This window comes from Archocentrus centrarchus, chromosome 6 (assembly GCF_007364275.1).
Source record: "Archocentrus centrarchus isolate MPI-CPG fArcCen1 chromosome 6, fArcCen1, whole genome shotgun sequence".
In the NCBI taxonomy this organism is placed as follows: Eukaryota; Metazoa; Chordata; class Actinopteri; order Cichliformes; family Cichlidae; genus Archocentrus; species Archocentrus centrarchus.
The window spans coordinates 23739901-23760786 of NC_044351.1; the positions used below are offsets into that span (position 1 = coordinate 23739901).

At 40.0% G+C, this 20886-nt stretch overlaps 1 protein-coding gene across 4 annotated transcripts; it reads right to left on the bottom strand.

The window, feature by feature from the left end:
- Positions 1–1562: 1562 nt before the first annotated feature.
- LOC115781838 (ELKS/Rab6-interacting/CAST family member 1) lies at positions 1563–19701 on the bottom strand. 4 transcript variants are annotated; one of them, XM_030731716.1, is made up of 22 exons: positions 19525–19701; positions 17546–18325; positions 17265–17453; positions 14226–14517; positions 12410–12537; positions 12208–12282; positions 11897–12052; positions 11618–11785; positions 11258–11425; positions 10993–11130; positions 10717–10857; positions 10306–10446; positions 10022–10215; positions 9401–9412; positions 8626–8761; positions 8371–8502; positions 8078–8131; positions 7280–7440; positions 6931–7078; positions 5626–5721; positions 3887–4072; positions 1563–3454 (listed from the first exon to the last, which is right to left on the bottom strand). In XM_030731716.1, exons 2-22 carry the CDS (start codon positions 18089–18091, stop codon positions 3317–3319), a joined length of 3399 nt encoding a protein of 1132 aa, XP_030587576.1. In that variant the 5' UTR covers positions 18092–18325; positions 19525–19701; the 3' UTR covers positions 1563–3316. The 4 variants fall into 4 exon arrangements, 3 of the variants coding, with proteins under 3 accessions (XP_030587576.1, XP_030587575.1, XP_030587574.1); XM_030731714.1 differs by lacking the exon at positions 8078–8131 and having other exon boundaries at positions 3317–3454; XR_004020099.1 differs by lacking the exons at positions 1563–3454; positions 8078–8131 and adding an exon at positions 5334–5412 and having other exon boundaries at positions 3934–4072.
- Positions 19702–20886: the final 1185 nt, after the last annotated feature.

Consider the following 20886-nt stretch of genomic DNA (forward strand, 5'->3'; position numbering starts at 1 on the left):
CTGAATGGTTATGACAAAAATTCTAACCACAGAGCATGCGTTTGAACTTTAAGCATTTTTTGTTGTTTCTTGTTCAACAACTTGAAATGTCTGAATTGTATTTACCTTTATTGTTGACCAAAGTCATTTCATGTCAACTACAGTAAACCTACCATACCCTGTAGACATGGTCAAGATGACCTGCTGAACTTCAACCAGTCTTCTACAATTTTCAGATGATAGGGTCAGAATTTGGAGTAAACAACATGACAGCATGGTTCCATTCTACTTTGTATCTATGGTTAAGGCTGATGGTTGTAATGTGATGGTGTGCGATATATATTTTCTTGGCACACTTTGGGCCTCTTAGTACTGAGAATTGTATATAGCTTACCTGAGTTGTTGCTGATCATGTTCATCCCTTTATGATTAGTGTATCTATTATCTGATGGCTGCTTCCAACAGGACAACACGTCACAACGCTCAAACTATTGAACGTGACAGTGAGCTCACTACACTCAAGTAGCCTCCACAGTCACCAGATCTCAGTCCAGTGGAGCACCTTTAGGTTGCAATGGAACGGGAGATTGGCATCAGGGTTGTGCAGCCAACAAATCTGCAACAACTGTGTGATACTATCATGTCAACATGGACCAAAGTCTCTCAGGAATGTTTCTGTATGCCAAGTCTTGATGCCTCCCTTTTTTGTTTTCCTTTCCTCTTCCGTTTCTGAGGAGGGAAGGAATAGGACCCAAGGGGAGGAGGTGGGGAAAGGAAAATATGAATTAAGAAAAAAAAAACCTTCATTTATAAATTAAATATTCTTTAACAAGAAAACAAGGCTTATAATTTATTTATTTACATACATACAAAATCCAAATGACTCACTAACATGTCTGTTGCTTTCTTTTTACACAGTTTGATTCTTAACATGAACAGACAGAAGGCAGTACATTTCTTATACAAATGCAAAAGAAAAACAAATACTGTGAACTTGACAGAAGCCCCTTAAGTAGCTCTGTGTTCCACAAACAGGACTCAAGAAAGAGAAATTAAGGCAAGGGCAGGGACACAGGCCAACGTAAGGGGGGAGGGGACTCTGAAAAATGCTTTTCTGTACTGATGACAGGTTACAAATAGGAAATGAAATTTACTCAAAGTACAAGAACAAGTATCCAACTAGCATCCTCCAACACAAAAGGTGGCATTTGCTTTTTAGTACGCCCTTCCTCTCAAATTCATCTGTAAATCTACAATGTATATAGGATGTTTGTTTAAAAAAAAGAAGTCATTTTTAGATGTATACTGGTGCAGTTTCACACTGTTGTATAACACTGTTTCTCTTAAGACAGCAGAAGATGGTTGGAGACTTATTTTTAACCCATCAGGCTCAGTCTGCCATTGACATCAAACAGCCAAAACCATTGACATAAGAAGAAAAGACAACACTGGAATCTCAAGATAATACATTTACATCACCCTCTGATGAAAATATGTATATATTAAAAAAAAAAGATGATTAGAAATAAATGCAAGAAAAGTACTCTCCCATCACACAGTCACGGTTTGAAAACATTTGTAGTTCACACATTATTTTGACACAAGTTTTTTTTGTTTTTTTTTTTGACACTTCTTTCCTGTGTTTCTGCTGAGGACATTAACTTGACAGTCATTTTGTTCAGAGCAGCCTGCCCTTCAAGATTCTGTGCAAACATTCAATGCATATCGATACAGTAAACATTTTATATATTTATATATGTATTATATTTATATATATATATATATATATATATATCTCTATTGAACGTGACTTTCCGCAAATTATGGCAGTACTGACACGCGCGCACACACACACACTTTGTCCTCCAGACACAATTAGACACAAAGACAACTGCACCGCTTTAACTTTTCCAATATATTTTTTAAGAGAATGCACAACACCTTCCACCTAGTTACCTTTATTCAGTCACTGTACGTGTTAAATATCACTTTATTTACAAACTCATCTAAAAAGTCAAAATCTGCAGAAAAGTGACCTTCCTGGAAATGTAGATGCACTTAGTAATTAAAAACCACAGCCCTGAAGAGTTCAAAAAACACAACAACAGAGGCATCACTTGTTTTCTTCAGCGATTCAGTCTACAAACTTAGGATCAGGTGGGCTTTAAGTACCATCTAAAGGAACTTTGGATGAGACTGAATGATCAGATCGTAATTTCTTACACCACGCCTTAGCACCAGTATTACAGAGGAATAAATATCCCTGCGATAGGTCCAGTACTCATCTCTTTGCATGCTCCAAGGCCACTAAAACGTTCGCAAAACAAACATTGCATACCCCATAAACAAGTGAACAAGTGTGCAAAACCATCTAAAACTTAATTCGTCACCAATAATAAAAATGCTTTTCTTTTTTTTTTTAAAATCCTCTCTCTCTCATCTGCTGAGAACATAGTAACTAAAATCTGACCTTGCCCCCCTCTAATGACCCAGCCACAGATGCTGACAGTAACATACCTACATCCTAATCCAAGCTACATGGACAGATCCAAAGCTCTTCGAGAATATGCATGTTGTAGTCAGTGTTACTATTCACTGACCAAAATACAAAATAAGCTGTTACTTGTTTACCCACTGAACTCCGCTCCTCTGTGCTCCCTCGAGATGTAGCAGCTCCCCAGTTCTCCAAGACCAAAAAAAGTACTTTCCTGTCCAGAGAAACAAATAAATTTACCCACCTGAAAGATCCATGAGAGGAATCCAAGGGGTAAAAGACTGACATATAAAGGATTGTTCCTGTTATCAATAAAGCTGTCTAAGGAGAAGAAAGTTGGCAGTATTCTCCAAGACTATGTGTGCAAGCCTGCTTCTTTCAACGATATTTTTTCCCAGTCTAAAGTTACCAGTGTTCACTGATATTTTTCAAAGTTTACTTAAAAAGGGCAAAAATCTAATTAGGTGTGTTCACAAACACTAAACAATGTACTTATTTTTCAACAACTGACAGTGTGCTATTGTCTGCCTGACAGTGATGAGGTGTGCACATTAAATCTATGTTGGCTGTCATTGCATGTGGCAAGTGCCATAATTAACAGCATTTTAGACTTTGTGAACATCCCTAATTTGATTTTGCCTGCCTGATAGATTAGCATATGGGACAGGAAAGCACTCAGAGGTCCTGAAAGTTTGTTGCAGGGTAAATGAGGGACACGAAGAAGAAGAGTCCAGCAGGATGAGATAATGCCCCTTCTTTCTCTTCAACTTTCTCCCTTTTATTTTTCGAGGGTGGAGGTAGGGAGACCTGGACTCAGCCGGGTTGTGTCTGAGGTCAGAGTTTTCAGCAAGACTCCTCCAGGGCATTAACGACCTGCTCCAGGATATCAGGGCAGTAGTCTGCAATCTGTTGGAGAACAGAGTTGGCGTATTCTTGCAGCTCTCCGCTCTCCTTCTCACACACCTCCAGCTCCCGCTCCAACTGGAGGAAAAAGGGCAGGAAAGACTTTTAAACAACATTTCTATACAACTATCTGCACAATCCACAATAAGAGGCTTCCTAAACATGCTTCTTAAAAATATATATCAGGAAAAAAAACAATATAATTGTTTTTTTTTACTGAAATAACTTCCTGTTGATCTTCAATACTTTAAACTTTTTCAGTTGCCTTGATATGTTAAGTCATGTTTTGGGCTTGAAAATTATTACTGAACAGAGATCATCTTTTTCTCTCTCTGTGCTTCCCCTCGCTAAATCCAGGCAACTTCCTAAAAGCTTATTTTTAATTGTCATTTACAGAAATATATCTGCCATCTAAATGCTCCAAAAAATAAAATGTAATATGTATGAAAAGACTGCTATAATACATAGCTCATAAATGAACGTCACACGATGACAGAGTTTCTTCACTACCTGTTCGGCACTCATTTTCTGGAGGTCCTCCTCCCAGTCTTCAGGGTCGCTGCGGTGGTAGTGAGCGGGCGGCGTGAGCTGGCTGAGGATGCTAGGGTCTCGATCGTGGCAGAGGTCTGTCAGGTGGGCGATGTAAAGTTTGAGCTTACTGCGGTTCTGGGACAGGGCTAGAAGAGGGGGTATCATCTGCAAGATGTGAGGGAGAAGAGAGAAAGTGGTGAATAGGAGGAAAACGACAAGAAAAGAAACAAGATGCATATGTAAGATTTACAAAAGGAAGAGTGACTGTCCAGTTGTGGTTGAAGAGAATGAAAAAAAAAAAACCAAGCACAAGACACCACTTGAATAAACAAAACAAAACAAAGCATAAGCCTTAACATGCATGTCCATCACCATCTCACATGAGAGCCAAAATTCCTGCCTAAAGTCCTAAAGCCAGAGCAGTGGGTCACAGATGGTTTTCCAAGGCATAATGATGTACAGCGAGCCAACTCCTGATGCGCCACAGGATTTTATGATAATTGTAGGTTGGAACAGCAAAGTCACTAAAGCTTATGAATGAACTGTAAATTATATCAATATCTGCCATCCTGATTGATGGCAAAAAGGTTAATAAGGGAGGAGAACAGATCACTTCATTGTATGAAGCAAACTACCCACCAGGGCAGTCACCTAACACCTTACCAAAGAGAAAGATGGTCAGCAGACAGTATCATGAAAGCCACAGCCTGAGCGAATGGTGCCAAGCAAGCTAAACAGGCACTTCTGAGTTCTGAGAGAAACTTGGCCTACTTCAAACAACCAACCAACCAAAAAAAACAAGGTGAAGGAGGCAAGGTATACGCTAACAGAGTGGCAACACACTTGGAGAAAAACTGCTGGTGTTACATCGAATCTAGACCTTCAAAAGTGGCTTCATCCAGCAATACCAATCAAAAAAAAAAAAGAACAGATGACATGTCAGATGATAGTGGCCATTATTAACACAGGTGTGCCACAAGATTCTGGCCTTTCCTTTGGTGTGTCTTTAGTATAAAAGATAAAAATAAAATTGAGAACCACTGTGATAGGGTACATATTTGTGCAGTTCAACAAAGTGTCCTACAAAGCAACTAACTAAACCACTAATTAGATCAAGTTTAAAACCATTAACCAACACCTGTTTGTCTGAGCCAAACGTCAGAAGCCAATCATTAGTTTCAGAGCAGTGACATGCAAAGCTAAGCTGCTTTAGTTTGAAGTGATGACACTCAGGGCTCCCACATGCAAACACACAAACACAGAATTCTCCACCCATAAAAAAAAAAAAAAAAAAAAAAAAAAAAGCAGTATATGATTGCTGAAGCACAGGATGAGTTTGTGAGAAGTGATACGCGTTGAAAAACCACAGAGAGATGGAAGACAAGTATACATGCCAGCGGAGCATTGGCTGTTCATACGAGCTCACCCTTCTGAACAAAATGGCTGAGAGAGAGGGGAGGGGGTGGGCAAAAGGTTGGCTACGCCCAGATACCCTCCTCATCATCCTGTTAGTCACAAGGTAAGCCAATTGCAGCATTAGGAAAGAACATCTGGTTAGTGTGTAAACAGACAAGAAAAGTAGCAGCAGAAAACTTCCATGTCCAAACTTTAGCTTCCTTTAAAGAGCAAGCGGTGAGTTCAACCTCACTTACAGACATGGCAACAAAGCAATAGAAGAAAAATTTAGCAAAGAGGTTTATGGTGGTTAATAAAACTACCTGATCTGGAGAGGGTTTGTGATTTGCTTGGTCAGGCGCAGTCTTCAGATGGTCATCTTCGTAGTTGTCGGCCATCAGCTTCATCCTGTTCTGGGTCTGTAAAAAAAACAAGACCCATCAACGATGGGGTTATCCTCCCGCCATTAATGAAAATATAAAATACATTTAGAAGTCTGGACAACATTACAGCCCCATTTCATAACAGAAAGCCCTTCAGCAGGCATCTTATTACCTTCTGTAAAATTATTTTGCCCTGATTTGGAAGCCTGAAATCATCTATGTTGTTTACTCTCCACTTCAGATAAAGAATTAAAAAAAAAAAAAAAAAACACACAAGCAAGCAGGATGAAGAGGGAATCTGTCATTTTGGCCATATTTTTTAAAGTTTAACCCCTTAGATTTTGGGACTACAGTCTGAAATCCTGTTAAAAGTAGAAATCTATTCTAATTTTATTATTTAATCTATAATTTTTTTCGGCAGTCTGCTCATGCACATTGGGAATGAACCTGTGCTCTTTGATGGGAGAACGAAGCAGAAAGTAAAAGCGCAAATTAGTCTGATTCACCATCTCATCAGATAAGTTTTCTCTTGTTATTCACCATGGGGTCATTCCATGTCAGGCCAAAAAAATTCCAAAGATTCTGATGATGGAGATGCAACGTCAACTTGTGCCATGCGGGGTTTGATAAAACAGAGAAAATTCAACATGGACAGGCAGCAACAGGCATTTTCATACTGGCATATAAAGAGAAACCAGCTTGGTTGACAGCATGTGCTGTTTCACCAGCTGTTTAGTTTTTATCCCAGTGTGGATACCCACAGTTAACATCACACAGTGCTCAATCCTTTTAAATCTGCTGGTTTTTTTACTATATTAATACATCTTAATATACTCAGTGCTAATCAAGTTGTACCCAGGTTTTCTGAAAAGCTGATTTTTAGAGATACATGACCCTTACGGGCAGACACACTACAAACTTATTTTAAAGAATATGATTTTTCTTGATTCAACTAAGATGATGGATGCAGAATTAGTACTTTTATTTTTAATACTTATAATATCACTTGTAATGGAGTGTTTTCATAGAGCAGCATTGCTAATTTTAACAAAGGAAAGGATCTAAATAATTGCTAGATCAGCACTGTTATTAAAGGAAAATATTTTACCTTTATATTTTATAGAGGTCATTTGAAAAGATTTTTCCTGCATTTAGCAGCCGTAAACCTTGAAAGACTCCCAAAACCACTGTTATGACTTTCAGTCAGTTTCCCCCCTCTGTGAACACCATCAGTCTCCTCCTCACCTGCTGCTTGAGCTGTTGCACCAGTCTGTCCTTCTCCCGCTTCAGCTGAGCCACCTCATCCTGGGTCTTCTTCTTCTTAGAGGATGACAACTCCAGTAGTGCAATGTTAGCATCCTTCTCACTAATAGCTGCCAACAGCGCCTCCTGCCTGTTAGGTGGAGATGTAACAACGTGGCATTTTACCCACACAAGTAAATAGCTCGATTATCATTTATTATTCATTGCATTAGCCTGCCAGCCAGAATTGGATGACATTTTACAAGATTAAGGTGGTGATCAATAATCCAGAGTCTATGCAATCCTACTGTGTGCGTGCGTGTGTATATGTGTGTTTGTGTGTGCATCGTACTTCATCTCCAGGACCTCCTCCAGGTGTTTCCTGCGCTCGGCTCTCAGGGTTGTGAGGTGAGCCTCTTTCTCACACAGAGACTGCTGAGTGGAGGCCAACTTAGCCCTCATGGACTCAAGCTCCTGCTTCACCTTCTCCATGGCTCCCAGCAGCTCCTCCATCTGGGAACATACAAAGACACAGTTCAACATTTATTGGAGTAAAATGGATTACCTAAAATCCATTAGGGAAAAGGATGGGGCTTTTTTTCTAGAAAAGACACTTTGGATGACCTGTCAGCATGTACGAGTCATAAGAGGGACGGGCAGCAGAATTCATGTGAACTGATGGGAAAGACTAGGAATCAGCTATAAACATATTTTTTTTAACGTAAGAGTAGATTTCATTTACCTGTTATGTACTTTATGTACCTTTATTTTTTTATTAATATATACTTAATCACAACAGACTGAACAGGAGAATTAATGAATAATTCATCCTCAAAGTACAAATTTAATTGGCATTTTCATGTAAATGTAAACTTTAATGAGCGTCGTTTTAAAAGCAAACAGCAGGTAAACAAAGGAGCATAAATTACATGGGCTGGAAACAACACCAACACGTTTCAAACACATGCAGTCCCTCAAACAGCAGCAAACTCAAAGCCCCCTTAATTACCAAAAATTCACACTTATATCCTATGCAGGATTGTTCCACATGACTGCATTAACTGCAGAAGTGTTGCTTTTATTGTGTCCATCCCCTGTAAGAGTCACTGCTCATTGATGGGGGGGGGGGTTACACATACTGGGCTCATACCTTAGACCACTTAAAGTTGGCGAGGTTGGACTCATGCATTGGTTTGAGTGAGTGCTTCTGAGAGGCGGTGTGTAGCAGAGAGAAAACAAGAGAAAACGACAAGCAGAGATAAAAGAACTGAGAAAGAAGAGGAGGCAAGAGGAGGGACAGGCAGGGAGGAAAAGAAAGGATGAGCAACAGAACAATGGCAGCAAAAAAGGCGAGAGAAAGAACTGCAGTTTCTTTAATGCGTGTACTACAGGCGTGGTCCTGGCTGATAAATATTGCTTTGCCATGCTTGTGTGTTAGTGTACCTGTTTCTCCTGGAGTGACCTGGCAGCCTCCTCCTGTGCAAGCACCATCTCTCGCTCAGCAGTGATTTGAACGCTCTCTCTCAAGGCCTCCTCCAGCTCCTCTATGCGCTCTGTCTTCTGGCGTAAAGTGTCCTTCATAATACCAGAAGGAAGGAAAGGTCAAATTTGCCCCATTATTCCCTGACCAAGCAAAGCAGTAGCAGCAACATTCCTACAGATTTTGCACAGTCCAAATCATCCACTGGTAAGCCTCACCTTCACCTGCTGGGAGGTCTCAGACAGGTTGTCCTCCCTCTTCCTGGCTTCCTCCATTAATCGGGCATTCCGGCTCTTCTCCACCTGCTCTTTGTGCTTCAGTGATGCCACCTTCTTTGACTGGTCTTTCATTTGCCTATAGGAATGCCATTGGGATACAGGAAGTCAGTTTTTATATATTTTATTTGGAGCAAGAGGACAAATCAGACCCATTTTGCAGTCCAATTCCTCAGAAGAGTGAAAATGTGTCTTATGCAAAAGAGCACAGCAAGCATTTTCTGACGTGGCCCCATATTTTACCACACTGAGCTTATGGGTGTATGGCACTATAACTAAAAGGATCTCATGCAAATAAAGTCATGGCACCAAATACAAATATTGTATGTCAGATATGTACTTGACGAATCAGACATTCCCACTTTACAATTGCAGGACAAATGTGGGCATAAAGAGATATAATCCTCTAAAATGATGGCCATTTTTAAACACACTGAAGTGACACACACATCCACAATCTTACAGACTTGCTTTGGCAAGATTTTAGACATCCTTTGACTTGGGGCGAAAAACCAATAAGGCAAAAAAGGAAAAAAGGAGCCTGAGCAGAAGCAAGAGGAGAAACAAGGAGTTCAATATGGGAGAAAAGACAACTGCTTGCAGCTCCACATAATATGGAGGTGCAGAGAGATGGTTGGGTAAGAAGAGAACAATTTATTTATTTATTTTTTTAAATAATGTGTCAGGGTGAGGAGGAAAGAAAAGCATTTATACTAACCTTGATGCCAAACTGGTGGGGCGGGAAATGTCCAGTGAAAAGACAAGAAAGCAGTAAAGAGAAAAACAGACTCAGACTGAGAAAAACCAAACGTGAAGAACAAGAGAGAAGGGCTGGAGCTCAAGGATTATGCAGCATCTTTCCGGTATCTAACAAGGTCATGTTACACAAAAAATAATTGCAGAAACATGAAAAGAAGCTGTCTGTAGCTGAGCATGTCAACACTGAAACAAACAAAATTTCGACACCACCTTTCAAAGCTCTCCTGCTAAGATGCCAAAGAGCAGAAAGCTAAATTAGACTGGATTTAATGTGCCAGCTGCAACAGTCTCCAGAGTGACACCATGTCATTGATGATGATGATGATGATGAGGTTTTCATCACTTGTGAGGAACCAAGGTCAGAAGTCCAAGATAGCAGGGATTTAAAAAAAAAGAACAAAAAAACAAAAAACATATAGGAGCTACTCTAATTTTTGATAGAAAATTTTTCAAAATAGAACATCAAAACTTCTAAGATTATTTCAGAACAAACAATAAAATATGCTACATATACATTTATGTTCTTGCATCCACCCCTGGATATCCACCACATACACAATGACAACATACATGAACCCACCTCTCCAGCTCATTGATCTTTTTGTCCTTGTCATTCTTCTCATTCTCCATTTCCCGAAGTATCTCCAGGAGGCGGTCCACTTCAGCCTGCGCCTTCCCAGAATCCTCTCTGTGGCGGGCCACTTCCTGTTCGAGGTTCTTAATGCGCTCAGCCAGCTCAGTGTTGGCTTGAGCTTCCAATGCTGCATTCTGAGCCTGACAGAAAACGAATGCTGTAGTTTAGACATCATTTCACGCCATGTGAGCTGCCTGATTTTTTTTTTTTCTTAATTTGAAGTATCTCACTCTCTTTAGTTGATTCTCCAGCTTGAGGCACTCTTCCTTCTTCTGTTCCAACGCAATCTCCAGACTCTTGAGTTTGGAGTCTTTCTTCAGCCCCGAGGAGGCCAAGGAGGATGCATGCTCCTTCAGGTCCAACAGAGAGGTCTGCATATACACACACCCACATACATACAAATAAAGGTGAATCTGTTCCAGCTTAAACTAACAGAGCATGAGGCTGTGAATACATTAACACCAATGCAGCCATGACTCAGTGCAAAGTTAAGTCTAACAGGGAAAAGAAAAGAAAAAACGTGATTCAGTGTCTGACAAGCAGAGTTTTGCTATATTAATAGAATCACAGTAAATAAGAGTTTGCCTGTGTTTTTTTGTGAGCTTGTTTTTTGTCTTGTTTTTCTTGCATTAGTTTCTCACCTCTCGGTCTGACAGGTCTCCCTGCAGTAAGCTCAATCTTTCCTTCAACTCTTTCAGTTCCTTTTTGGTACATTCAAGCTCCTCTGTCCTCTCCCGGTCGTCTCGATCTCTCTGCTCCTTTAGACGCTCAATGATGCGCTCCTAGAAAGAAAGGCAAAGGAAACAATCAAGCAAAAGTCTTACATAGATATAAATCAACTAACAAGTATCTATTACTGCAAATGGAAATTAATACAAGTATTAACTTCAGATTCCATTCAATTGACATAAATTCACCTTTTCTGCAAGGGACTCCTCCAGTGTTGTGAGAGCAGTGTCAGTATTGGAAGTGTCAGCCTGCAAAGACTTTACTCTCTCCTTCAGGCTGCTCATCTGCTTTTCCTTGTCCCTCAGCTGCTCCTGCAGGTTCTCAATCTGCAATGAAAACACAAGTAACCATCAGTCAAAATGGATCTTGCACTGGAAACATACTGCAGTGCATCTTTGTGGCCATCTCACAACAATCTCAGAGACTGTACAAATTGTTCTTTGTTAAAGTCACCTTCTTCTGAAGTACATTAATTTTGCGCTCCTTAACCTCCAGCATATCCTTAAGGTCATGGATTTCCCCATTGAGGGTTCCCTTCTCCTCTGACATTTCTTGTATCTGCTTGCTCTTCTTATTCAGAGTTGCTTCCTTTTCTTCCAAACGCAGGCGCAAGGCATCCACCTAGCCAAAACAAGTTACCAACTTACAGACATGTAAGATATAAACATCTTAGCATGTGGTCATTTCTGTGCTTTTGTTTGCAGCACTATCAAAATAACACATTTTTACTGCACATATGTACCCTTGGAGTTTCCTTGCTCTATACCTATACACTAGGTGACAGAGTGTATGGAGAGAGTATGGATGCTTTACCTCCGTTTGTAAGATGGCAGCCCGCTGCTCTTTGGCAGTGAGGGATTCCTTGAGGACTTCAATGTGTTGCTTGCTGTCTGAAAACTGGTTGGTTAGCGTCTCCAGTTTGGTCTGCAAACCAAGCAGCTCAGTGTCCTTCCTGGAGAGGTCCTGTTTCACCTGCTCCATCTGAAAAAATGAGCCAAAGTGGGGAAAAAAGAGGAAGGGCGGTCAACAACAAGAGGTTTCTATGGTGTTCTGTATGAGCATAGAACAAAAAAAGATCATGCAGTCTCTGACCTTGTTCTTCATGAACTTGGTGTGACTACGGTAAACCTCCATCTGCTTCATCTCTTCTTGACGCTCTTCACAGCTCAGAAGTCCATTGGATTTCATCATTAGCAGCTCCTCCTCCATGTCCCTGAGGCTCCGCTCCATTGAGTTGATTTTTGCATCCTGAAGTTGATGTGAAAAGGTCATCACTCTTAGCATAGTGTCACCAAACACACACACACACACACACACACACACACACACACACACACACACACACACACACACACACACACACACACACACACACACACACACTTCTCTATTTAAATCTTCACCTTCATGTCAATGACAGTTTGTAAGGCCTTAGTTTTCGTGGACTCTGGGGTTCCTTCATATCGACGGTGCAGCTCCTTTTGGGTCAGATGTGAAACATGATGGATGAATCTCAGTATATTATTATTCAAACCAAAGATGATGGAAAACATACTCACAGCCTTGAAATGTAACGTATGTCACAATGAATGAACCAGACATTACCTCTCTCAGTGCAGTGATCTCTCTGTCTCTCTGGTCCAGTAAACTCTCAAGGTGATGCCTATGCATTTCTGCATCAGCCAGTCTCCTGGTCCTCTCCTGGTCCTCCTCTGATGCCTTGGCAGATGGTCCTAACCCAGCAAAGACAAACACTTGTTACAATGGTGATGTATGTAAAAAGACAATTATGAAGTCTAGATGTTTATAACAGCCAACCTAAGCATCATAATGTGCTTAACTCTAAGAGACAAACACAGGAAAAAAAAAAAAAAGCTCATCTGTTTAGCAGGCAAGGGTTCTGAGGATAGTACATCTACTGCAAAACAAATTTATAAAAAAACTAACAAAAAAAAACAAAACTAAAAACTAAAGCACACAACAGTGAACCTGATGGGCAGTGTAATATAACTTATTAGACCTCTGAAGCCTAAAACCTGCCACACTGACATTTAGAAATTAGGGTGTGGCCATAGGCTGTATATAAAAGATGGAAGGTAGCTTCTGACTCTAAAAACAAGCATCAAGGCAAAAGTGCCATAAACCTGCATTTTTTTTTCTAGGCCTCCCAGGAAAATGCCCCCTTTGCTCTGTAACCTCAGTAAACACTTTCCTGATAAGTTTTTAGTCTCAGTTGCTAGTTTCAAGTCTTAATGAATACAATATGATGTTGATTTTTTAAATACTGTCCTTCATTAGAGTCAAAAAGGAGGCTAAAGCCTTTAGTTTTGTGACTGACAAGTTGCTAGCCTGTGAGAATACACTGACCTTCAAATTTACCCCTTGTTTGCCATGTCCAGATTTGAAACAAGATAATGCTCAGCTCAAGGCTTCACAACAGAACTTTGCTAGGCAATGGCTGGCATTATGGTGGTGACATCCATCTTTTATATACAGTCTAATTGTTTCTCTTGGATGGTTGTTCTGAACAAATTCCGTTGTATGTATGATGACAATAAAGTTCTATTCTATTCTATTCATTCCACCCATTATAGGACACTAACTGTTCTGGAGACTTACATGACTGTCTATGCATGGTGAATTATATTTCTATGGTAGATGTGCAGTTGTTGAATAAGTACCGCATGTGAACACTCAATTTTCCAATTGTTAACAGCTGGGACCTCAAAGAAAAATAGTGCACATACTGATTCAAGTATTTTTGTTTTATGTAAAATAATGAGTCTGAGAATTTTTTTTTTTTTTATGTTTAAGCACTGAAATTGTTATACTGCACAGAATATATTTAGGGCTTCTAGCCATGATTGCTCTGTTAAAATGAGCCTAGCATGAGTAAAAATGTGACAGGAGTTTAAAAGAAAGCTCAGAAACTGCTCAGGGTTCAAACGGTTTAAACTGCTTTTTTTTGGAAGGGGTTTTGGGTTTCTTTTACTTTGCTGTACCTTTCGGTGCTTCAAATGTGATATCCTTTGTATTTTGTGCCCTCAGGAAGACAGCATGCAATTATTTTTTAGGACACCTGTGCATGGGCTTGAGGTGATTTTAAGCTCCTGTTTGAGTTTAAAGGACAAATCATGTCTAGATTATGGAGCAATGAATGCCATATTTGACCTACAGGTGTGTGAGCATTCAATGAGCTGAAGGAAAATAGGCTGGAACAGAGTGATAACCTGAAACCTACTAAATAATAAAATGTTAATAGATGAAAGTGGTTGGCTTAGCATTTCAAACCATTTACTTGTTTTCCTAGCAAACCCTATACATGAACATACTGGCACCAGCAGACATTAAAAATAGTCAGTAATGATCAATCAACCGAAAAATTCATTAAACAACTTAAATTTTCCCTGCTTAAACTCACCTTTACTCTGCAGCATTTCCAGGAGTTTCTTGATGGACTCATCTCTGGCTGCCAGGGTTTGTTTTTGGGTGTCAATCCTCAGCTCCATCTCTTCCAGGGTCTTCCGAAGAAGGAAGAGCTCCTTGGCCTGCCTCTCATGCTCACCCTGTAGCCGTCGGTAGTTCTCCTCTGTAGGTTCAGATGTCAGGGCCAGGTCCCTTCCTTGACTGGCAGGATCTTGCTGAAGCAGCTGGTTTAAGTCCCTCTGGATCCTTAGCTCATCCTGGAGAGCCTGAACAGTCATCTGGAGATGCTACAGACAGAGGAGAGACACACATATAATTGTTGACTCTTCTCTCTGTTCTCTAGCCTTTATTACAAGACTATTTATAACAGGGGGAGACAAGGTGAAAATTTTATTGATTATATGAATGATGCATGGGCTGCACCCACCCCACTTTATGGGAATGGAGCTGGACATTGTTACATTTTCATACAAAGAGATGTAAGTGGTGAAACACAATCAGCCCAGTATAGTATTGCATTGTTTGTGGCATCTGACGCCACAGACGCTTGGCAGAGTTGCTGTGAGACAGTAACACAAGGCTGTGTTACACTCTGGTCTGAACCAGCTGCAAGCATTTTCAGATGACAGAACAAAGAGAGAAGTCAGTGTCTGCCTTCATATCGCTCTGTCCTCCACCTCCTGCCCCCTCCCTTTCTGTCCTTTGTCATTCTCCTTCTACCAGCACACTATAGTCCTCCTCTACCTCCCTCTGATACCCTCACCTCTCCTCTCACTAACCGTCCCTTTCCATCACCCTCTCCACCCCGTGACTAAGGCTGACTCACTGCTGTGACTGCACCGACCCCCCCCCCCCCCCCCCCACACACACACACACACACACACACACACCCAACATACACACAGGCAAATGCATGCACAGACAAGCACTGAAACACACACACAGACACCCCTTCTCTCTTCCTCTCTGATGAAGAAACAAGAGTTAGGTGTCTGAAAGAGCAGGAAACACAGCAGTTATGATGCACTTACTAATTGATCTAACAAGAAGTCAACAGATTGCCCCTAGATCTGCTACAGCTCATCTTCTACACTGTATAAATTGCAATGTGATACAAACTTTTTTTGTAACTCTGTGGCACCAGCATCAACACATCAACTAATTAAACATCTCTGGCAGCATCCTATGAAGATGGCAATGTTTTTATCCATGCAAAAAGGAGTCATTAGTTAGAAATAACTGGTGATTGTTCTATTATTATCTGACTTTTTTTTTTAATAATAGGGAGACAAAGATGGACAATTCACACTGTTACACCTGGTAATATTACACAGTGCAACAGCAAATAAAACAGAGGAAGGACAGAAGGACAAATCAGAAGAAAGACTGGCTTGTGGTATGGATTTAGAACCACTGTGTTCAAAATCAAAATATTGCATTTAAATCTAAACATAATGCACACATCTGCTTAAATAGTTGGACCTCCACTCAATGATAGCATGGACTTTAACTTTTTATTCATTTGCACATTATATTTTCATTTAAAAATAAAAATTGCATTCACTTTAATATGCATTGTTTATTTCATAGTTTATTTTGTTTCAAACTCGTATTTTTATGGGTCATTATTTTAACTGTGATAAGAGACAACAAGGTGATGTTAGCAGATGGGCAGGCTTGAACAGGTGAGTTAAGATTGAAATAATTGTCGACTAGACAATAAAAAAAATTGACAGATTATTTACCAAAATAATCTTTAGTTGCAGCCCTATCTTTAAGATTATGATTAAGATCAAGGCAGGCCATAGTTACAGTTAAGGTTAGAGTAAATCTCAAGGAAATAAGTGTAAGTTAATGTAATTTCATGTTAATTCATGAGTACACTGCTGTGTGCGTGATTGCATGTACATGCTTTCCATTGCATGCATGCCAGTGTGGGAGGAGGACGGAGACATACAAAAGCAGACATCTTTAAATTAAAGCACCCGCTGATTACCCAGTGCTAGTCAGGCATTACTGGGAATTAGTCCAGAGTGTGATTCTATGACTCAGCAGGAGTGAAAAGAGCAAATTATACAAGTCTGCCCACCCATTAAGAATCACAGTGAAACAAAGACGATGCCTCTTCATTAAGGAAACCCAATTTGCACAAGCCCAACAATCTACTACAGAGTATTTAAAGAGACCTTATCTGTACTTATCCAATTGCTCTTCTAAATTTTAAACAATACATATACCTGTCTGCAGCTAGAATACTGTGGAACTAGAACTGGCCTTTGCAAAGTTTGTTATCACTACACTTACTTTTTAAGGAAAAAAGAATTGAGAAAGAGCACAAATCATAATTACCTGCAGATGAGACTGCATTTAAGTATACAAAATATGTCCAGTATACTGCAGTTTACTCAATTTTGGCAGATGCTGGTCAAAAAAGTGTAATCATTTGAGTTGATAAAAATGGAAAAAAAAAGGAGAAATTTCATAAAATCTTCAAATTAAAAGCTTTAAAGATCTAAGCAGTAATCATCAATTAGTATTAGTAAAAATTCTAGCATGCTGAATCTTATTCAAAGCTCTCCTTTATTACTGCTACCTCTTGTAACGTTCTCGTCTTCTTTTCCCTGCAGTGGTAAAGCTACTCACCATATACCCAATTTTTAAATATGCTTTTCTGCCCATTTTCATCCCATTTCCCAGATGAGCATTTTATAAAAACATATAGACATGCTAATATTGCCATTAGACTTCCACCCTCTTTCATCTACAAAGCACAAGCATATAGCTGCGTATAAGAGGATTAACTAGTTGTTCAAAAACTGCCAATAACCAATGCAGAGAGAGAACAATAAGCGAAAACCACTTGCACTAAAGCTGACACACTGCTTGAAATGCTTTTTTTCTTCCTACTTAAACATGTTAAGCTCAGCGAGTTTGACAATTCTATTCAACCTGAAAGAAATCAGTTGATGAATTAGAGGGAAAAAAAATGGGTTAAACATCTATTCTGTCTATTCAAGCATTAGGAAACGCTCACCTGTGCTTCATCTTGAATAACACGATACTGTTCCTTCCAGACAGCAATCTTAGACGCCTCATCTTTCCTGAGAGCTCGCTCCTTTTTTAATTCTGGACTCCAGAAGGTCTTAATAGAGTTCATGGAGGAACTGAGTTTGCTTTCCTTAACTTCCACTTCTCGCCGCAGCATCTCATTCTCACGCAGAACCTGAGAACATATGATTGGTGAAACCCATGAAGTTAACCTTTTCATTGAAATTTCCAGATTGAGAAAATCTTAGAGAAATACTAGAAAAGTACCTCTTTCAGTTGGGCCTGCAGATCAAGTATTGTGTTGTCCCTTGCCTGCCTCAGAGAATGGGGCACTGTGGAGGCCATATGGTGGTCTCCAAAAGCTAGGGCATCACCAGCCATCATACCTGCTGGCAGCACAGCATTTGCAGGCACTGAGGTGGAGATATTGGGAGTGCTTGCTGCTACAACTCCACTGCTGCTACTTCTCGACCCATAAGTCACCCTCTGTCTCCCCATGGTCGTCACTGTGCCACCAGTTTTGGGAAGGTGGTCACCTGCCATGGCGACCTCGTTGTCACTCAGGTACATTGGTCCTGAGGTGGCATACGCAGCATTCAGAGACTGGATGTTCTCCATGGAAAGGGTCTTGCCTCCTGCTCCTCCAGGACCACCCCCACTGCCTCCAGTGCTATTGGTACGGCGGTGTCCCATCCGAGGAGAACGGGGTAGGCGAGGAGAACGGCCAGATGCCTGATTACCAGTACCACCTCCATCTCTTCCTCCACTATGGTTTGTATCCCCTCTGCCAACAGAACGGGCACTACCGTACATCTTTGACTAAAGAGAAGGGAGGCACTACAAAATCTGAAGACCAATCTCTAGTATCTGGTTATATTGTTGCAGATTTCAAGGTTGTGAATTTCACCAATGTTGGAGATCCAGCTTCAACTGGTGAGCACAATGTTCACAATACAACAGAGGTCTGACGCTCTCCACTCTCAGGGGCTGGTGATGCTAACAGACCTCCAACAGAAACTATCCACTGCTACAAACGATGACATCAGTCTGCAAAGAAAACATAATTGTTCCCCATCAACTGCATAGCAACAGCACACAAAATAACACATGAAAACTGAAAATGTACCATTACAGTAGAGACTGTAGATTTCACTGTCTTAACTGAATACCCTCCTCCAGTACAGACAGTTATGCAACTGTACACAGTCCTGTCTAAGAACAAAATTCTTCTAGTGAAGGGTCCTTGGGAGCAAAGTCCCTGCTATAGTCTACTTGAGGCCAAACGGTAGGAGTGATTTTAGGTTAGTCTTCAACAAAATGCTAATCTTATAACAACCGTTCTCAGCTCACAACCATATAATTTGGATCTATAGTCTAATGTTAGAAGGCTTTGGTAGACTTATGTGCACTGTAACGTAATGTGTCTAAGTGTGTGCTGTGTGTGTGTGTGTGTGTGTGTGTGTGTGTGTGTGTGTGTGTGTGTATATATATATATATATATATATATATATATATATATATATATATATATATATATATATATAAAAAAATCACAGAAATTACCTTGAGTCCGTGTGGCCTTGCTAGCAGCTAATGTAATAAACATGCCGGCTAACAGTACAGTCTGACATTTCTACCTTTAACGACGCTTAAACCCTACTTGTTAGTTTTTGTCGTGTATTTTGCCAACAAAATAAACGCTGGCTCTCTGGATCGTTTTTCTAGTGCTAAAACGATAGATGAAAACTAGCAACCGAGGGAAAGGGTGGGCTGTCCATGCTGGATATTGTTGGGGGGGGTCTCAGCTTGAAAATTTGTATACAAACAGAAATAATAGTTTGTCATGTAGCTGGGCAGATGTTTGATGTGATAAGTTAATCGTGTGCACCGTCAAAAATGTGGCACGTTTAACGAGAATTAAAGCTTTTTTTTTTCTTCACAATCTCTACCGCTCCGTACGGTGTCTGCTTTGGAGACACCCATATCAAACCATATCCATTTTCCTCCTCCTCAGCTCAACGGTTTTTCATTTCAAGCTACGGTTATTCATTCAAAGGTTTACACACGTATAGCTGTGATACTGCTAAACACAAAAGAAAGCGAAATATCAAATGCACAAACGCCTAACGTTAGCTCGCCGTCACATATGGAGGCTAGTCCATCCAATTTATGTGGTCAAGAAGAATCTATTTTTTTCTCGCTAACACAATAGCAAGAGAGGGGGGGAAAGCCTCCAAATAAACTACCTGTATCGTTGTCTGGTGGAAGTCAAATCCTTGCCAATACTAAATCCTCTGTCAAATAGAAGTCAGCTGTAAAAATCGGTAATTTTACGTTAATTCCTCGATAAATGGCTATCAGATTTTCCCATCTTTTCGCCAGCAGTACCAGCGGCTCACGAGAGCCAGGGCGCCTCAGTGACGTCAAGCCTCCTAAGCGCGTTCACGGCGGCCTTCCCCGCCACGCTTGGATTTTAAAAGCGCGATCACGACTCCAGGGTGGAGGGGAATAGGGGCGGGGGACGTGGACAACAGGAGACCTACCGATATGGCGAAAAAATACAAAGTGAACATAATGAGCGAAGTCAAAGTTGAGTGGAGTATTTTTAAATTAAATTCAACAAGCAATTCAAAACGAAAACAAGAAATGTAGTTTACCACATTTTATTAAGTATCTCTCCTCCTGATATTAACAGTATCAGATATTGAGGTATGATGCGGTGATGATAAACAGAACATTTTCATTTGAGTGAAATTTATGAGCAAATACATGTGGCAGGTTCAGGCAGTAACCACCAGCAGGGGGCAGTGTTTACCTGCAGGAAACGTTTTATTAACATTTTTTTATAAAAAAATTTTTTCACAAAATTTTATGAAAAAATTTGTCCTTTTGAAAATGAATAAATGTAACAGATGTTTAAGGCAATATAAACTGAGTAGTTAATGGATAATGTGAATAAAATCATTTATGTTAAAGTGTTTTCAATGTACCTGTTAAGGCCAGGGCAACCTGCCCACAAGAGCTGAAATAACACTTTATATTTCATTTGATTCATTAGGCTAATTTTTACAAAAACAACATAAAAGTAGGTACTAAGTATAGTAGCTACCAGAAGTATGAAAGTGTGTAGGAAAAATCCTGACCCCCTGCCCCTCCATGAGCCAAAACTAGATAATCAGCTGGGTCATTCTATGAAAATTTCAGTTTTTCTGTCTCTAGGCTTATATTGAAATATTACACCTAAAAAATCACTTCAGGGTTACAACTTGTCTTTTTAAATACTTATGTTAAAATACGCAATATGTTATTTGAATAATTACACCTTCTTGAACCATTTAAAATGCAGTAATGCATATATAACTACATAATGACAAAACTAACTAAACAAAATGTTAAATAAATATTATAGAATATAAAAAGAAAGTAATGGTCCTCTAGAGTTGTGTCACTAGTGTTACCGCTTAAGAAAAGTCTATTATTTTTAAGCAAAGCAGCACAGTGATATCTTTTATCTTACAATTTCATACCAAACCTTTAACTGAAGACCCTGCTGTGTCCCACTTTACTGTTAGGGAATTGTAAAATAACAGAAAACAAATGCTCTATTG

Coding starts and splice junctions, on each gene's coding strand:
- LOC115781838 (XM_030731716.1), bottom strand. CDS start 18,091: ATGTACGGTAGTGCCCGTTCTGTTGGCAGAGGGGATACAAACCATAGT. Junction 14,518..17,264: donor TTATTCAAGATGAAGCACAG/GTGAGCGTTTCC, acceptor CTCTGTCTGTAG/CATCTCCAGATGACTGTTCA. Junction 11,131..11,257: donor TTAATGTACTTCAGAAGAAG/GTGACTTTAACA, acceptor TTTTCATTGCAG/ATTGAGAACCTGCAGGAGCA.